Source organism: Setaria viridis, chromosome 2 (assembly GCF_005286985.2).
Source record: "Setaria viridis chromosome 2, Setaria_viridis_v4.0, whole genome shotgun sequence".
NCBI classification, from domain to species: domain Eukaryota; kingdom Viridiplantae; phylum Streptophyta; class Magnoliopsida; order Poales; family Poaceae; genus Setaria; species Setaria viridis.
In genome coordinates, this window is record NC_048264.2 from 45,659,047 (window position 1) to 45,676,974 (window position 17,928).

General features: G+C 44.3%; 2 protein-coding genes across 7 annotated transcripts; one reads left to right on the top strand and one right to left on the bottom strand.

The window, feature by feature from the left end:
- The first annotated feature begins 324 nt into the window (after positions 1 to 324).
- LOC117846468 (SAC3 family protein B) lies at positions 325 to 11,108 on the top strand. 4 transcript variants are annotated; one of them, XM_034727649.2, is made up of 16 exons: positions 325 to 892; positions 1,879 to 2,007; positions 2,669 to 2,866; positions 3,825 to 3,950; positions 4,480 to 4,608; positions 4,817 to 5,044; positions 5,146 to 5,384; positions 5,511 to 5,611; positions 5,721 to 5,936; positions 6,061 to 6,288; positions 6,359 to 6,450; positions 6,535 to 6,628; positions 7,625 to 7,717; positions 7,796 to 8,751; positions 8,842 to 8,956; positions 9,243 to 11,108. In XM_034727649.2, the coding sequence occupies exons 1-16, from the start codon at positions 417 to 419 to the stop codon at positions 11,004 to 11,006; spliced, it is 5,184 nt and encodes a 1,727-aa protein (XP_034583540.1). In that variant the 5' UTR covers positions 325 to 416; the 3' UTR covers positions 11,007 to 11,108. The 4 variants fall into 4 exon arrangements, with proteins under 4 accessions (XP_034583540.1, XP_034583538.1, XP_034583542.1 ...); XM_034727647.2 differs by having other exon boundaries at positions 326 to 892; positions 4,480 to 4,659; XM_034727651.2 differs by having other exon boundaries at positions 753 to 892; positions 2,686 to 2,866; positions 4,480 to 4,659.
- An 836-nt stretch (positions 11,109 to 11,944) lies between these two features.
- On the bottom strand, positions 11,945 to 15,369 carry LOC117846470 (probable protein phosphatase 2C 65). Of its 3 annotated transcripts, XM_034727652.2 has the most exons (5): positions 14,226 to 15,341; positions 12,883 to 13,014; positions 12,426 to 12,793; positions 12,290 to 12,342; positions 11,945 to 12,206 (listed from the first exon to the last, which is right to left on the bottom strand). In XM_034727652.2, exons 1-3 carry the CDS (start codon positions 15,114 to 15,116, stop codon positions 12,437 to 12,439), a joined length of 1,380 nt encoding a protein of 459 aa, XP_034583543.1. In that variant the 5' UTR covers positions 15,117 to 15,341; the 3' UTR covers positions 11,945 to 12,206; positions 12,290 to 12,342; positions 12,426 to 12,436. The 3 variants fall into 3 exon arrangements, with proteins under 3 accessions (XP_034583543.1, XP_034583545.1, XP_034583546.1); XM_034727654.2 differs by lacking the exons at positions 11,945 to 12,206; positions 12,290 to 12,342 and having other exon boundaries at positions 12,590 to 12,789; positions 14,226 to 15,369; XM_034727655.2 differs by lacking the exons at positions 11,945 to 12,206; positions 12,290 to 12,342 and having other exon boundaries at positions 12,590 to 12,780; positions 14,226 to 15,366.
- Between the last annotated feature and the right edge of the window lie 2,559 nt (positions 15,370 to 17,928).

A 17,928-nucleotide genomic window follows, 5' to 3' on the forward strand; every position in this document is an offset into this window, starting at 1 on the left:
ATGTTTACCGTAGCATCACATTGTCAAAATCATGGAGTAATTAGACTTAATAGATTCGTCTCGCAAATTAGCCTCCATCTATGCAATTGGTTTTCTAATTAATCTATATTTAATACTCCTAATTAGTACCTAAACATTGGTAAACCCTGAGGTTCCCTGCATCTACTGAAGTTGGGCTTCAGTTCGCATGAGGGAAAAAATACACGGTTTGTGAGGCACCTGCGTGTAATTAATTATTCCCGCGCTACCTCGAAGGTGCCCACTGGCAGCTAGGCCCCACGGGTCAGTCACCCCTTACCCGCGGAGCCGCTCGTCTACCCTCGATCTCCCCACGCGAACTCAAACCCCTCCTCTCCGTCACGCCGGCGACGAGCGCCGCCGGCTAGGGTTTCGTGTTCCGCGACTCGGCGGAGTCAATGGCCGCATCCGGCTTCGGCCGCGAAGCCGGGCCTTCCTCCCGCGGCCCGGGCTCCGCCTTCCCTGCCTTCGGCGTCGGCGCCGCCACCCCGACCGCGACCGCGTCTCCCGCTACCCCGTCCTTCCCCTCCGCTCGTCCCGCCACCCCGCCCTTCCCCTCGGTTCGCCCGGCCAACCCGTCCTTCCCCTCCCCTCGCCCGGCCACCCCTTCCTTCCCGTCCGCTCGCCCGACCACCCCTCTCGCCGCCGCCGCCCCGCGCTTCCCGAGCCCTCGGCCCCAGCTCGCCGCCGCGGCTACAACCTCTCGCCCTGCTACCACCCTGCCCATGTCCATACCCGTGCCCTCAGCGCGCCCGGCAGCTGCTCCCGGCACTGCCGCTTCCGCGCGTTTCCCGATCCCTCGCTCCACGCTCGATCCAGGCGCGGTTGCTGCGACTGGTCGCCACGTCGCTCGGCATCTTCAGCCCCAACTGAGGTGATGTTTTGTGTTTTTAAACCTTTTTAGTTCTCAGTGATGGACTGCGTTATGCCTGGGGGTGGTAAAGGGCCCTCTAATTTAGCCTAGCAAATTTAAGGATCGGGCTCAATAAAGGCCGGGCCATAATAATATATGATTTTGAGCTAAAAATAGATAGGGCTGAGTTGGATTGTGAAGGAGGTACAAGGGCCACCCCTAGTTATGCCTGTGTTTGTGTTTTTAAAATTTGCTGTGGAAGCTAACTGACTGGTGATTCAGCTTTCAGTACTTGCTGTTGCATCTAAGTAGGTGGAGTGTAGATACTAGAAACCTAGCACTAGGGACACAGTTATGGAAAACCTTAAGCTCGCTGTTTGCCTTCAGTGGAGCTATATTCCACCGGCAGGAATTTCTCTTATGTGATGATCATGACCACACATATCAATGATTTCTGTACTGTACACTTTTGCAGATGCAAAGTTTTGTTTGGTCGGATGTATGCATGCCTCGCGTGACAATTGGCAGATCATACCAGTACCATCTGAATCTGCACAAGTATAAACAATTGGCAGGAGTCAAGTTCTCCTTTGTTCTAGGGCTACATATTCCCACATTGATTGGAAAAAGAGATAGATATAGAGCATTATTGCTAGTATGGTTGTATAACACGTACAACTAAGATTTGATTTATATGTGTCATAAATAATGATTGTAGCTAAATTTTCGAAATATAACTTATGTGCTATATTATTAGCCACACATTGGTGTGGGCAATGTGGCTAGTTTCTCCATTATGACCTGTTCTAGAGAAATGCAAATTTGTATGATCTGCTGTTTCATCATAGAGAAATGTTGCAAGCTGAAAGTGGACGTATCAACCATCTAGCTGATTACATGCCTTATGAACTCTTCTTCTTACATAATAAGTCTTAGATGAACATTTGAAGATGAAAACAACATGTATCCTTGCTGATGGAATTTTTCATGCCTTGCACTCTTTCTAGGCCAGCCACACCATCAGTAAGCAGGCCGGTGGATCCTTTTATTTCCTCAAGAAGCAGGGCCCCATCAGCTGTATCAAATCTGCGTGCGGATTCCCCTGCAGATTACGATAATGGTATGGGACAAAGAAGGTATAAACACTCACTATTGATGCGTCTGTCTCAAGCTACTGATTTAGTTGTAAAGGATATCATGTTTTGTTTTGGTTCTAATTAAGTAACATTAGTATTCTATCCCAGATGCAATTAATAGTACATGGGGGATTGTGAGAAGGTTTATAATTTGGCAACTACATTTCTCTTTTGGAGCTTACATGATTTGATTTTCAGCCAAAATACCATTTTCCAAGCTTTAGTTCTAACTTCTAAGAACATATGCCGCAGGATAACTTTTGTAACATTAGTACTATCACGTAAGCCTCAGTCTATTAGTAAGCGTGTGCGTTGTACCAAACATTCTTCACTTACTGCTGAACTCTGATGCGTATACTACCTTTTAGCAATCATTTAATCTCATGGTTAGATGCACAATGTATTTTCTTTGTTGGTACCTCTTGCATGGAGAACTATGTGAATATTATGATTTCTGCTGTTGGAATATGGAACATAGCGCATAGTTGATGTTAGCCTTGACACACCTGACATGGTATTCTTTTCCTGGAGTACGCTATGCGATCAGTGGACGCAATTGATAGTTAAAAAGATCTCTTTGTTACGTATGTGCCCCATCAAGTTTTTCATGGAACTCGCTTCCCATCAGAAATTTGAAACCTAATGTTTCTTCTATTAACAGGTTGGTGAACTATGCAGATCCATTGTTTGAAAACGGAGGTTTGCAATCTTCAAAGCAATTGAGGATGCCACCTTCAGAGCAAATGAGATTGCACACTTCAGCCAGATCACCGCCATCAAACATTACCAGCAAGTTTAGACCTCCATCGGACTTTCAAGATCATCATCCTGTGCATATTGCTGATCCTCGTAATAATGTGTGAGTTCTTTGATACAATTTTCTCCATATTATCTACTCTGTCACCTTTTAGCTTCGATTAAGGTGCCAGTACAAACTATCCAGAAATTGTAGTTACCTAGCTATTGATTAGTGGTATTTTCGGTACTGTTTGCTATGTTTGGTTGCCATCTCCTTGTTTTCTGTAGATAGTATTTAGGTACCATCCAATTTTGAATCAGGAACCAACCTACTCTCCAGACTGGTTCATGTAAAGATGCATATGATGCAAAGATGCTCGTGTAAAGCCAAGATATGGTATTATGATGCATGAGCAGGTTGTTTTCCTCGTTATAACAGCAAACGGTCAGTTCCTGGATATGACTGGCACTGTTCTGCCTTGGGGAGTAGTGCATCTTGTCCATGTTAGTGATGCTAACCATTTTAGCAATTCAATGCTATCATTTATGGACTTGTGGCTTACCAAGAGATGGGTGCACGCATGCTAATCTGTAGAAACTCCCAGACTGTTGATCTGAACTTGCTTTATTCGGGATTTTTTTTTAAAAAAATGAGGGTGTTGTTTCCAATCAACAATATGGTCCTTATGGATCTTTTTTTTTTAAAAAAATTACTGCATTGCTCATTGTTCTTTCCAATAGAATATTATTTCTGTGTCTTTATTTCGTTGTGAGTTGGAGTTGTACTGGACATATGCTCGCTGATATCACAAGGGACAACATTGCCACGTTGTGTTTCTGTAGGTACACTCGCTGTGCTAGAAGGGATTCTGTTGATATTTCCCTATAATTTTCACTTTGTCACTATTCATTGAATCAAAATTTACAAATTGTTGCTTTCACCTCAATTATACAGATAAATGTGGATTCATTGCCCAAAGCCATCTCATTCAGCATGTGCATATATGCCTTGTGCTTATTTTGCCTGTTTTCATGCATGTGTGTTTATACTATTTTAATATGTTCTCATTTCTTCATAGATTCACTGATGCATTGCAAAATCGATCGTTGGATCATAACATTTCAAAAAGGTCGAGGTCACCTACTTTGTCCTATCAGGATGTTGATGGCGCGGCTCGTATTGATACTGGTGGAAATGCGAGAAGGTATCTAAAGATGCTTATTTCTGTGTGGGGTGAAGATTTAATGCATTTAATGCGTAATAACTTTCTTTATAAAGTGCATAAACACCTGATTTTGTAGGAAAGTAACTCTGAAGTATACTACACTTCTAAACCAATCTAAAGAAAAGCTTCCGTTAGGAATTTTTCTGCCACCTTATTGGATGTGTTTTGAACCTGAAGCAGGAAGAGCATGATTACACAGCAAAAATACTTTTCTATATGTTTCTTTCCATTTTGGAAAGTTAGTTCTCTTGAAATTTCAGAAGGGTGGTCTATTTAGGTTCTAATACAATTCTGTTCAAAATCGAAATATTTTTTTCCATTGCCTACCAATATTTTTTTTACTGTCTTAATTTCTGTCGCATGGTTTTCTGGAAATGTTAAAGTAGGATAAGTATTCTGGTATTTCGAAAGCTGGCATGAATGTAACAATGTTCCACACTTTCACTTAATTACATGACAGATTTACTATGGGCTTGCAGCTAATGAGGACAATATGCTTTGTTTGCAGACTGGTTGACTATACAGATACCCTCATCGGTGATGAAAATATTGAAACCTCAAAAAGGATGAGATCGCCTGCATCAGAGTTCACACGCGCGATCAAATCACCGCCATCAGACATCAGAGACAATATTAGGTCATCACCCAACTCAGCCCAGAATCTTCATGCACATGCCGATGTCCAGAAGTAAAGCCTTTTGCTTTGAATTTGTTTTGTTTGATGTCAATTTTGGTCAGTGTTTTGGTTCCCTGTGAAGTAGTTGTTAGCAAATAAACTTACTTCTTACTGTGCCTGCTGATCATTAACACATCATTTAATAGTTGCTTTTTTGCCATCATTACAGGTCTACTGCATCCCTTCCCAAGTTCGGAAATCAAATACAATCGCGCATTGGTGGCGCACGTTCACCACCACATCAGATGTCTAGTCTTTCAGATGACTCCAACGAACCTAACACATCTGCTGTTTCTCCACCAAAGTCTTCTATCCGTAGTGCTACCAGAAGAATGGGGACCTCTCCTTTGGATGCCAGTGATGATGATCACTCTACCCCTTCAACTGAACTTGAGAGGTAATTCTTGTCCTGCACATGACTTTTCACTTCTCTCCTTGCAACAACGTTTCCATTATACATGCTGCCTGTTGGTGTAACTCATGAAACTTTTCCTGCAGGGAGCAACAAGCAAAAGCCAAGCGTCTGGCTCGTTTCCATGTTGAATTAAGCAGGCCAGTAGAAAATACTAATGACTTTGTAAAAACACTCAAAGGCTCTGCAGACAGGCCCAAACAAGCCACATCAGTGGGAAACTTTCCAATGAAAAAAAATGATAATACTGATGAAAGTACTTCGGCTGACATGGATTCGCCAGTGTTAGCCGCGATTGTTGGGCTTTGTCCAGATATGTGCCCAGGTGCTTACTGCTCTAGATCGACTTATTTTTTCACGTGATACTATTTTAGCCCTTCACATTGTCTCTTCAATATACCTTTCTCTAAACAGTAGCAGGTTACTGACAGAGTATCCTTGTTTTTGTTAGAACCTGAAAGGGCAGAGCGTGAGAGAAAGGGAGATCTCGATAGGTATGAAAGATTGGATGGAGATAGAAACCTAACTACTGAGCTTCTCGCTGTTAAAAAGGTCCATACTGTTTCCTTTTAACCTGGCAGTATGGCAGTATTTTATCTGAAATTATTTCTGATTACATATAACAGGAAGCATGATGGAAGTTCTTATCTGATTGATACAGTATAATAGGACTGCTGAGAGAGATGCAGACTTGATAAGGCCTATGCCAGTTCTACAGAAGACAATGGATTACCTTCTTAGTTTGCTGGATCACACGTATGATGACAGTTTCTTGGGCTTATACAACTTCTTGTGGGACAGGATGCGAGCGATAAGAATGGATCTTAGAATGCAACATTTCTTCAATCAAGAGGCTATTTCTATGCTTGAGCAAATGGTACTTTCATATGTGTCCCTACACTGGCCAGTGCTTATTTCATCAAACAGTATGTATTATTTCTGTGGGCACCTGTGTTTTCTGGAGTATTTCATCTTGGAATCTGTCTTTTCTTTCTGAGCAGATAAGGCTCCACATTGTTGCAATGCACGAATTGTGTGAATACAACAAAGGAGAAGGTTTTTCAGAGGGTTTTGATGCACACCTCAACATTGAGCAGATGAATAAAACATCAGTTGAGCTATTTCAAATGTATGATGACCATAGGAGAAAGGGTGTTTTCTTCTCAACAGAAAAGGAATTTCGGGGTTATTATGCACTCCTCAAGTTAGACAAGCATCCTGGTTACAAGGTGAGGTAAATTGGTGGATCTAGTCGGTTGCGTTCAGATATTTGCTGACTTGTACATACATCTGAATTAGGTTGAACCTGCTGAGTTATCTCTGGATCTTGCTAAGATGTCTCGTGAAATCAGAGGCAGTCCAGAGATCTTGTTTGCAAGAGAAGTTGCGAGGTAGTCATAACATTAAAAGTCATTTGTTGTTATCATATGTGCACTAGCGTTTATCTCAATGTCTACATTTTCTATGCAATTCAGAGCTTGCAGAATTGGGAACTTTATAGCCTTCTTTCGTCTCTCAAGGAAAGCAACTTATTTGCAGGCCTGTTTGATGCATGCTCACTTTGCAAAGGTAGAATCATTGCCTTTAAAAGCTGTTAATCAATGTACGCTTTAGTGGACATTATTCTTCTTTCGATGTACTTATGTTTCTTAGTTATCAATTGTGCTGGAAATAATATAATCAAATTAACTGTGTAATTATGACTTTGTGAATTCTTTTCCAAAGGCAAAAATTTTGCTGTAGCATAAACTTCTTAAGTGGCACGGAAGTCCAGTAAAAATTAAACTAGTGGTATGGAAGATACCCAAACTTTTCTTGTGGTATATATGGAATTGAGAACTTTTATAATGGTATGTGGGGAATTGACTCATGATAGTTGTAGTATGGTGCCATTATATTGTATGTCATTTAAGAATTTGCCACCCTCTTGATTGAGTGGCAAAATTTGTCGCCCTGGCCCACTGGCAAGGACTTAGTGGCCCCACATGTCAGTGACAATGGGTGATCACCGTGCAAGAGGGTGGCAAATTATCAAATGCCCTGACTTGCATGGCAATCAGTGGCAATGTGGTATTAGGAATATGTTTCCTAAGGACTTAGGGAATACTGGTTGAACGATTGTAAATGGCGCTCACTTGGTCATCATGGTTATATATCATATGCCTGTCATCATACTGCTTTCTTAGTATGTCTCCGCCCTTTTGATATTAATGAAATGAATTTATGCACATGTACAAATATATGGAAGGGGTGAGAAAGCCCTCCATGCGAAAAAAAAGGTGGACACAAAACCACCCTAATTGGTACAAAGCCTTAACCCATCCAAAACCTAAAGTTTTAACCATCACACTGGAAATTCTAACTTTCAAATCGCCTAAAAGTAATATATTGTGACTTAATGGGTGCACATTGTTACACATTATTAGGTTGTGGGCATCGGATGATTTTATTGTAGTGTCATCTTTCACTTTTACTCAGTATTCACTACTTTCATGTAGTAGGCTATCTGTTCTTCAATTTCAAGTGCACTTCTGTAAAATCTTAACAAATGAAATCTCTTCCCAGTTAAGGAGGCAAGCACTCGCTTCATTGCACAGTGGTCTCCAGAGTGGACAAGGAATCCCTATTTCACAAGTTGTGGAGTGGCTTGCTATGGAGGTAAGTGTGTTCTTGCTTGCACAGTAACTAGTTCAGCACTGGAAAATTGCAATCCTTATCCCTTCATTTTTTTTCAAGGATGAGGACATCGAAAGTCTCTTAGAGTACCATGGTTTTGGATTGAGGCAGTATGAAGAACTGTACCTAGTAAAAGAAGGACCCTTTCTTAACAGTGAAAGTGATTTCCCATCTGGCTGTTCTCAGCTTGTGCATTCAAAGAAATCGCAGAGAGTCATTGTTGATGTTTCTTCTGGGCCAGTTTGTGCTCCTATGAGCAAAAAAAATACTTCTGTTTCATATTCTAGTCGACTCGCTACTGGCAAAAGAGATCTATTTCCATCACTGCATGCTCCTGTGGTTCCTCATGATGGCAGAAGGGATCCCTCTTCACTGTTTTCTGGGTCTGTTTCAACCACTCCTGGCAGACAGATTAGCTCGATGTTTCCTAATCCATTTTCTCCGAAAGCTGCCAATAAATTATTCAGTCCAACACGTCCAAGTCCTCTTATCCCAAATGCTGGTAGAGAAGACAGTGTTTCATCTTTCCCTACTGCTGCTTCTCCACAAAGTAGCCAGAGGGAGATATTCTCAAAAACACCAAAAGTAGCATCGCCAAAACCTGAAGGCAAGCCCAAGTTGACTGATGATCTTACAGCTGAAGATCAAGATAGTGGGCTTGCAGGGTCCCCTAAGAAAGTGGAGATGCAAACAGAGATACTGTGGTCACAAGCTAATACAGAAAACAACAATGCTTTGGCAGAACCAATTGTTTCGCATTCTCTTGCAGATAGCGTTTCTTTAGATTACTCCAATATGCTTGGAGATGAAGACGAGGTCAGGGTAGACATGGATGAGGGAACTCCAGACCATGAAGTTCTGGTTATCGAACCTGGATCACCTATTGGCTCCCCTTCGTCTGATCGCAATGAATATGAGGATCATAATATTAGTAGCAGCACAGTTGATGATTGGTTACCAATTGTTACGTCTCCCAAGAAACAAATTTCCGGTGAAAAGCTGAAGGCAATACTGAGGTTGTTTTCTATCCTATACCTATTTATGTTCCCATTGATAGGGTTTTGGTGGTGCCTAATTAAACTTTGATCCGTATTGTGGTATTTCAGGAAATGGAGTCAACGTGCTGCGGACAAACGATTTCTTAGGGAGCAGAAAAATGCTCTTGCTGTTGAAGCATTGTGTTCTCTATCACTTGGCCCGCCAGTTCATAATACTACAATGGTAAGTCATCTTAAGACATGCTATATTTGTTTTCCAGAACCACTTAATTGAGATGTTGCTTTTTAACTCTCATCCCAAGTGTTCTAAACATCACTTTTTGCAAGATGAAGATTCAAATGAATGAAACTGCAACCTCTGTTGATAGATAAAATAATTTTAACATTGGTTACAAGAAGAAAAACATGTTAAGTTTGATTTTGTCCTATTTTTATATGCAATGATTTTTCTATAAGTTTTCTATGTATTATTTAAAATCGATAATGATACAGACTTGCCTATTATGAAGGTTCCTAAGCTTGCTGTCGAAGAGCTAGACATTGGGCATGCCTTTAAAGAAAGACAAGCAAGGCAGCAAAGATCTTGGTCGCGTCTCAATGTTTCGGAGTTGTCTGGTCCTATTTTACTTGAAACTAACCCTGATGCAAGATGCCTCTGCTGGAAGTTGCTTGTACTTGTCCCACCAGGTGCCATGGAATCCCAGACCAACAATTTTGCCTCAAAATGGCTACTTAGGAAGCTCATGGGTTCTGGAAATGGAGATAGTGGATTGGTTGTTTCATCAGCAGGCCTATCAATTTGGACAGAGTGGATGAGCTTTCCGAACACATGCTGTCTGTCTGTTGTTAGGGCCAGTGATCAGCAAGTTATTGGTAATGATATTGCCAATAGTACAAGCTGTATAGCATTTGTAGTGTCTGAAGGCATTTCATGGGAAACGCAGAAGGCACGACTTAACAGTCTGTTAGCCTCCATACCAGCTCAATCCAATCTTCCTCTCCTGATATTGAGCGGCGATAAATATCATGAAGGTTATGACTATGCTTCACAATATATCACTGACAGGCTTGGCCTCAGTGGTCTTCATGGAGGACAGATTGCTTCATCATTGGTTATTTTTCTTGTTGAACACATGGAAGATTATGCCAATGGTTTCTTTGATGATGACAAGTTGCGTGAGGGTCTGAAGTGGCTGATTAGAAGTTTGCCAAGGCAGCCTGATGTCACTCTTGTGAAGACCCATGAGTTGCTTCTGAACTACTTGAGCGCACAACTTGAGCTGTTTAATACCCGTGTTGCACCTGGAGCTGGACCTGGGGATTGTATTTCAGCATTCAACAATGCTGTCGATCAAGTTGTAGAAGAGGTTATGGCTGCAGCACACACAAACACTAACCGATGGCCAGCTCTTGAGATTGATCTTCTGGAGAGAACAAGTAATGAGAGGATATATGCAGAAGTGTTCTTGCCTAGCATTGGATGGTCATCGCCGTTAAGGATCCAGCCACTGGTTGCGGCCATTAACGCTTGCAAGATTCCAGAGTTCAGTTATGATTTATCTTGGCTAAACCAAGGTTCTCACATGGGCAAGCAAACCCAAGATCAGAAGAAGTTCCTTCAGGAGTGCTTGGCGAGATATCTGACTGAATCAACTCGGTTGTTAGATGAAACTCAGGTGGCCACCGAAGTAAATATTATGGTGCAGAAATATGTTGGCCTTGAGCTCCGAGACTCATACTACTACCTTGTTCCAAGATGGGTGACTATCTTCCGTCGTATTTACAACTGGAGGCTAGCAAAGCTTTCTACCGGAGAGTTCTCAGAAGCTTATGTCCTGAGCCAGCACCTCTATCAGACTCCTGCAGCAGCTAACTCTAATGGTGCCACTGCCACACAAGGGCGCACTGCTAGAAGCAACACCTGCAATGAGGCGTCCATTTTGGAGGATCACAGCACGATGCCTGCTGTGTCAACTGGGCTTTCACTAGATGAAATCATCGAGATCAGTTGCGATCTCGATGCTGTCGATGTGCAACCTGTAAGTCAACAGCCACGACCACCCACCCAGATTCATGAAGAACCCCATGCACCAGCAGACACGGACGTCGAGATGAACACGGTGCATGGTGTTAGCGGTGAATTGTACATACCAAGAAGGGTAGGTTTGGGGGAGCTGGTGCCACTCGGGGGGGACGACAAGCTTGCTCGGCTACTCGAGCAGTGTACCAAGCTACAGGACAGGATCGATGATACGCTTTCCATTTACTTTTGAGCCCGTGGAACGCTGGAAGGGTTACATTACACCATCCTTCCACACTTGTAACATTAGATTTTGCAAAAAGAAGAAAGAAATCATCTTACCAAGTCATGGCAATTTACTGTTGGCGTGAATGAGATGTTTCTAGTGTAGCTATGTAGAAGTTTCTTTCTCGAATCACATCAATCAAGCGCACTAGTAACCTGTTTGCACGACCGTAACTTCTGTTGTAGCTTGTATGCATGGCTACGTAACAAATCGGGATGGAGTTTAGATCTGCATAGTTATTGTTTCTTGGGCGAAACATCCTAGCTCTTAGAGTTGACAGGCCACTGGGTCTGTCTTAGTGATCCTTTTCCGGCCGTACAGTACAGGTAAATCACGAGTCTTCAAAATCAAATCATGTATGCTCGCCGACCACAGGATGTTTGGTTGCCGGACATCATGTGCCACACCTAACCTTCGGCAAGTGTGGCAAGCCATAAAAAATGTGGCAAAAAAATTTGAAGCCACATTTTTCCATAGCAAAAGTAATCTTGCCACACTTTTCCATGGCAAAAGTAATCTTGCCACATTTTTTGTCTCTATGATATATGAAGCTCAAAGAATCTTACCAAAGTTTAGTTGTGCAATCAAACACTTGCCAACTTAGTCAAACTTGCCTAAGATTAAGTGTGGCAAACTGTGGCTGGGAACCAAGTACCCCTAACTCGTGGTACAGCAGCGGCAACCGGAAAAGCATAAGAACGGAATAAAGCTAATAACATCTTTGCACCAGTATAAGCAACGTTTCTTCACCATATTAAACTCGAAGAGGCTCTAAAGCAGCTAAAAGAAGCGATTGAAATGCGCTTTTTCTTGTGAAAGCATCAGCTTGGTTTGCTCTGCACGGCACCCGCATTTCAATTCCAGATCCTAGTTCTATGGCAGAATGACACCGCAAGGTTTGCATCTCATTCCAAACCACGCCAAGCATCAACTTAAATTAAATTTACTGGTAAAGTTAATAAATACAAATTAAGCGGAGAATAACTCCATCACAGACAGCACTTCTGGTGGCGCCCATTGCCACCAATCAATCCCTCTGGTTAGATGACCCAACTTCGGATCAGAACCTTCACATCGTCAGTTTGCGGCAGGTGCTCTAAGAAAACACGAGCAACACCGAGATTTGCTGCTGACCAACATCACATCCATGGCACGGTTAGTAGCTCCCTGCAGAAGACAACAGCCTATGAATAATAGTTTCTCCCAAAAAATCTGACAGGAAAGAGTAGGGTCTGTGGGCAAGATCTTACGGAGGATGGCAATGGGGTATGACAAGGCCTCCTTTTGCCATTTAACTCAGATACTGCATTTGAGCGTGCAAATTATGTCAGTTTGTTTGCATTTTCTCCATACGCCGGTAAGGATTTAGAAGATCGGTGGGGTTACCTCTTCGACTTTTAGCAGGAGGCTGGAGGGACACTTCGTTGCATAGTCCGTTCCAGCTCAGTACCACTGTCCACTTGATGCCAAGATTGTACTGGTTCTGATGCAGCTTGCTCACTTTGCACAGGCTTGGAAGCATCTGATATTCTACGGTGTATTAATAAAGGGTGCGTAGGAGAAGGAGCAACACAGGAGAGGCTTCGTTCTGTTGGAGAGCCCGAGGACGATGACTGCATTTCAGTAGCAACACATCTGTTCAATTGACTAGCTTCTGATGGTACAAATACAGGCATCTCTGACTGTATTGTGTGCACAGTTATTGATGTGCCGATGCTGCCATAGTCCACTTTGTCGCTCCCTGCAGGACCTGACTGAGTAAATTTTGGAAAGAACGATAAATTTTCATGTCGCTGAATAATTTCTTTTTATGCTTGCAGATTTTAAAATTGTGTGCACCTACATTTTCAGAGTCTCGGATATGCACAATGATTATTGTTATATCATCTGTCCTGTTTTCATGCTCCAGCCATAGTTTGTATGACTCTGCAGCAATAGCTGAGCAGGCATCTCGAGGATCTTGATACATAGCAACCTGTAGTGAACCAGAAAGATTTCAGAATTAGTGGCACAGACAGGGCCATAGAGGATATCACAGGCAAAGTCAAGAAAGAAAAATCACATATTTAACATTAGATCATTACTGTTGGCACATGGCAAACCAAAGAAATTTTGATAGCTCCAAGAATGGCATATGTAACAGATTAGAACCACATGCGCCATTGGCAAAGACAGAATGAGTATATACATCAAAAGGCATGAGAATGCAAAACAGCTGTTAGCAGCCTGGTTTTGTTATGGATTTAGTGCTTTCAAAACTCGAGGAAAATGTTGGCACAGAAAGGAGGAGGTTGAGGGGACCAGCCCATTGTTAACTGCAGATCATGTCTGGCCTAATCAGAATAAAATTGACAAAATGCACGTACATCCCTGGTGACTCAGCAATCAGCAGTTCTTTTTGAAGTGGCCTGCCCGTTTTAGGACCAATAAGATGGTCAATATACATTTTTATCAGCAATACTTTAGGAAAGTTTTGCTAGACATGCCTACATAGTCCTTGCAGCCATTTACCTAGCTTGCCCTTCCACTTTTCTGCTCACACTTCTGATTAGTCAATTTTCCATCACAGCTCAAATGCTAGTCTATTCTTCTACTACTCAATAAAGTTACCTCCACTTATGCAGAACTTTATTCAGAGACAGGGAGGGCTTTCATAATGACCACATCAATCCACCTTAAAAGTTAAAACCCTCACCGTTCCACAATCATTACACCATCCTGCAGTTCCAACTTTTCGAGAAAAGCAACTGGGCTGATGGAATGCTTTTTAGTATGGGATCAAAAAGTAGAGTCCATTTGTACTGTTTGCAGCACGTAAAAACTGGACATTATACTGTAGGTAAACCCCTACTCATCAGCAACTACTAACACCATCTTTATACTATTCCTAACAGCTCTCATCTGAAATCATTTCGCACTATGCAGAAAGTCAACTTATGATTATCCATAAATAGAGGTTCTACCTATCGCAATATGCATTATGATTATCCATAATCAGTTCCTTTCACATCAGGAGCCTACATCAAGACTGTAGTTGGCTGGATAAAATGAACAAAGACGTGTGATTACCTGTCTATTTTGTGGACCACGATATGCAGTGGCTTAAATACTAGAACTAATTTAATGGATCGATAAACAGACAGGAAGGAGCAGGAAAAGGAATAGAGCAGAGAATGAAACCAGTACCATGTCAACCACTTCCTGGCTGGAGAGGAACTCGAACACGCCATCGCTCGCAACAACGAAGAACAGGTGGGCTGGAGTGATCTCCACGCTCTTCACCTCAGGCTCGGCGATGACGCCAACCGCCTCGGCCGCGAGATCGCCGAGGCTGCGCGTGAAGGCCGTGCCAGGGTAGAGGCCGTCGCGCGCCCAGACGCGCGGCGGGTCCCCTTCGTCGGGCACCCACCCCTCGGACTCCGGGTCGCGCATGCCCTCCACCTGCTCGACGGACATGACCCGCGCGCCGCAGGCCTTGACGCGCGCGCGCTCGTCGGCGCGGAACGGGGTCTGGTCCCACGAGAGGTCCTCGGCGACGACCCGCCCGGCCCGCCACACCCCGGCGACGGCGCGCGAGTCCCCGACGTTGGCCACGTGGAGCGCGCCGCCGGCCACGAGCGCCGCGACGGCGGTGGTCCCGCTCATGGAGTCGTCGACCCCGGGCGCCGCGTGCATCTCCGCGTTGGCGCCCAGCATCGCCTCCCGGAACGCCGCGGCGGGGTCCGCGGCGAGCGAGCCGGCCCCCGCCGCGGCGGCGAGGAGGCGCGGGAGCGCTTCCCGCGCGAACCCGGCGCAGGCGGCGCCCGCGGCGCCGTGCCCGTCGAAGACGGCGAAGAGGTGGAGGTCCGGGTCCCCCGCGAAGCGCGTGGCGACGAGGTGCGCGTCCTGGGACTCCCGGCCCGGCGAGTCCGGGTAGAGCCCCGCGACGGCCAGCGTGGCGTACTCCACCACCAGCCCGGCGCCGGGCACCTCGGCGCGGCCGAGGGTGGCGCCGCCGTGGCCGCCGGGCCCCCGCCCGCCGCCGGAGCCCCTCCCCGGGGGCCGAGGCAGGCAGCACTTGCCCTGCGCGCAGCCCATGGAAGCGTGTGGCTAGGGTTTGGGGCGCGCTCTCTGGGTGCGTGATTTTGGGGGCTCGGGGAGTTAAGAATTGGAAGGGGGAGAAGGAGAACTGAATGGGGGAGAGATGAGAGGAGACTGGGAAGGAAGGGGAGAATGATTCAAACGAGACTAGGCCGAGACCGAGAGAGAGAGAGAGAGGAGGCACACGGCACGCATAGAAAACTCGAGGAAAGGGCAGGGGTGCCCGGGATTGTATGGGTTTTGGGAGAGGTGCCCAGTGGCAGCGAGACAGTGAGAGTGGCACTGAAATTGCCATGGATTAAGCATGCCAGCAAAAACATTTTTTGTAAACTTTTTTTGCTTTTGTTTTGTAAAGACATGCATGTATTTCTCCTATTATACCCATGTGACCAATTTACCGGATCATATCGTTGCAACTTAATCAGCACCTCCAAGCGGCGAGATGTTCTCGTAATAACCAGTTCTGTGCCAAACAATAGCAACCATTTACTTTCTTCTGTGAAGTAAAATGTTTACAGAGGTGTTTTTGTTCGTCGTTTGCAGTTGTGAGACAGGCAGATAGCTGCAATGTTGGATTAACCAGCAGCAACAAAAAAAAAAAAAGCTCTGTCCGCTCATTTTCCACACCGTCCTTTGCCAATCTTGTCTTCTAGGACCGGACCGAGACTTCCACATTGGCTAGCGTCCAGTTCAACGGTGCTGGAACCTCTTGACAGACCACCGCAGAAACTCAAGGGAAAGAATAAAATGCGTGGCGTTTGGCCGGGTTCTGGACGGAGAATGGAGTGCCGCGAGATGCCCCATTGGCTAGCGTCCAATTCAACGGGACATGGAGAATGTGACCCTAGATATTTGAATTTCTCGAGACTTTTGTGTGTTCGTCTTGCTTTTATTTGTGAAGTCCATGGTTCGCCAAATTCAAACTTGCCTACCTCCACGTCCTCTCGAGAATGAGAAATTTGCCCTCCGCCAGCCCGCCACTATCCTGTTAAGCGATCAAGCGGATCCGTTAAAAATGACTGAAATTTATTATCTACATTTATCAAGATAAGACGTGTTTTGATTTAAAATTCTTTTATAATTCTATTGTTTTTGGTCAATCAATTATAGTTTATTTTACACACAAAGTGCGAGAAAAATTAAAAGGGGCGTATGGCTTATTATGGATGGAAGGAGTACATTGCGCAATAATTTATAGCATAATAAAATCGATTTCCATCCGAGTCCGGTTCATGCGTGTAAACTCGCAGCTAATCTATTTCACGAGCACGCAAAAAGCTCTGCACGTCGTTCAACTAAAAAGCCTGCGTGGTCATGATTGCAAAAAAAAGATACCATGAAGAAAACACCTTTATCAAATTTGGTTGTAATTTGTTTTCTTTTGAAATATATACTCTCTTCGATAGAAATCAAGTACTATGAGATGACTTAGCGTGCCTTTTTGTCATAGAGATGGTTGTGCGAGTAGAAACTGCCGGTGCGAGGAGGAGAATGCCATATCCTGTCACTCTGCTTCCCTGCTCGACCTGCCACCGATCGACGCACACCCATACATGTATGTGCACAAGCAGGCGCAGCCTAGCTGAGTCATATTTGTCGCGTGCCCCAGTACCCCGATCCCTTATGCCCGCGCGCGCCTGCTCACGTGTGCCATCAATCAGCGCGCGAGTGCTTTCGACAGAAAGAAAATCGCGAGCGCGACGTGGATGCGGCGCCGCCGTACGTACAGAGCTCATCTCCTCCGTCCCCTCCTCTTTTTTCTTTCTGCCAGCCGCCTTGGCTCGCGAAACACACTACCGATCAGAAGAGAAAACAAAAAAAAACATTTATCTTCTTACATTTACTTCCCGAGTGTAATTATAATCTTATCCTCATTTTTTCAACTCTGTGATTTTACCTTAAGACTCAACTATTCACAAGCCAATGTGATTTTAATCAATGGTCAAAATAGGGGCAAATATGCAAGGACCAAGGGCAAAATCACATGTTGAGGGTAAAATAACAAAGTTAAAAAAAATGAAGATAAAAACATAATTGCACTTCAAAGTAGGGGCAAAATCATCAAAAAAAATAAAAAATACAAGTAATTAAAGAGATGGATGGTATTCTCAGTACTTGTTTGTACAACCATAGCGGCAGTATCTCCAATTCTCCGTGCACGCTTCGATGTTACTAGTGGACACATGATTCTCAGCTATATATTTCCACTCATATGTTATCTCCGTTCTCTATTATATGAAGTTTGGATGAACTGAACAATTTTATTTTTAATCTATTAGTTCGCTCTAAACGTTATATATTTATAAGTACGGAGAGAGTATCGGTGCCCTCTCTGAATTCATTAATCAGTAGCACTAGCGCGGCTCTCGTGCGTTCAGCCGCCGTCCAGTGGTAGCTAGTGCATGCATGCAAGCAAGCACGGCACCTTTTAACACTTTTGGGAGCCGTGAGTGATGAGAGGCATTCCCGTCCCGTTGCTTTCGCTTTTGCCGTTTTGCTCACGGCAGATGCATGCTGGCATATATGCATGTTGATTCTTGCGTCGCATCTCTCGTGAAAACAAGGGGCAAAATAAAAGCCTTCGAGTGGGATTACCTTTCACGGCTGTAATCCCACTCGACGTGATTATTCTACCTTTTTATGGCTGGTGCTGAGTGATTAACCATCATCACTCACATCAAGGCATCCGAAAAACGAGAGCATCGCGGCATCAAATGCGTTCCGGATCCGAGTCTATCGGTATTGCTCTTGCAAGACACGTACTGCTGCATGTGCATGTGTGCTGTACGGGTCACTGCGTTGTGAATTG

What these genes read in the sequence shown, in the direction of transcription:
- LOC117846468 (XM_034727647.2), top strand. Translation starts at nt 417, where the DNA reads ATGGCCGCATCCGGCTTCGGCCGCGAAGCCGGGCCTTCCTCCCGCGGC. An exon ending in CATCTTCAGCCCCAACTGAG is followed by an intron (nt 893 to 1,878) that starts GTGATGTTTTGT and finishes CACTCTTTCTAG; the next exon opens with GCCAGCCACACCATCAGTAA. An exon ending in GCTGATCCTCGTAATAATGT is followed by an intron (nt 2,867 to 3,824) that starts GTGAGTTCTTTG and finishes ATTTCTTCATAG; the next exon opens with ATTCACTGATGCATTGCAAA.
- LOC117846470 (XM_034727652.2), bottom strand. Translation starts at nt 15,116, where the DNA reads ATGGGCTGCGCGCAGGGCAAGTGCTGCCTGCCTCGGCCCCCGGGGAGG. An exon ending in GCCAGGAAGTGGTTGACATG is followed by an intron (nt 13,015 to 14,225) that starts GTACTGGTTTCA and finishes GGTTCACTACAG; the next exon opens with GTTGCTATGTATCAAGATCC. An exon ending in ATATCCGAGACTCTGAAAAT is followed by an intron (nt 12,794 to 12,882) that starts GTAGGTGCACAC and finishes AAATTTACTCAG; the next exon opens with TCAGGTCCTGCAGGGAGCGA.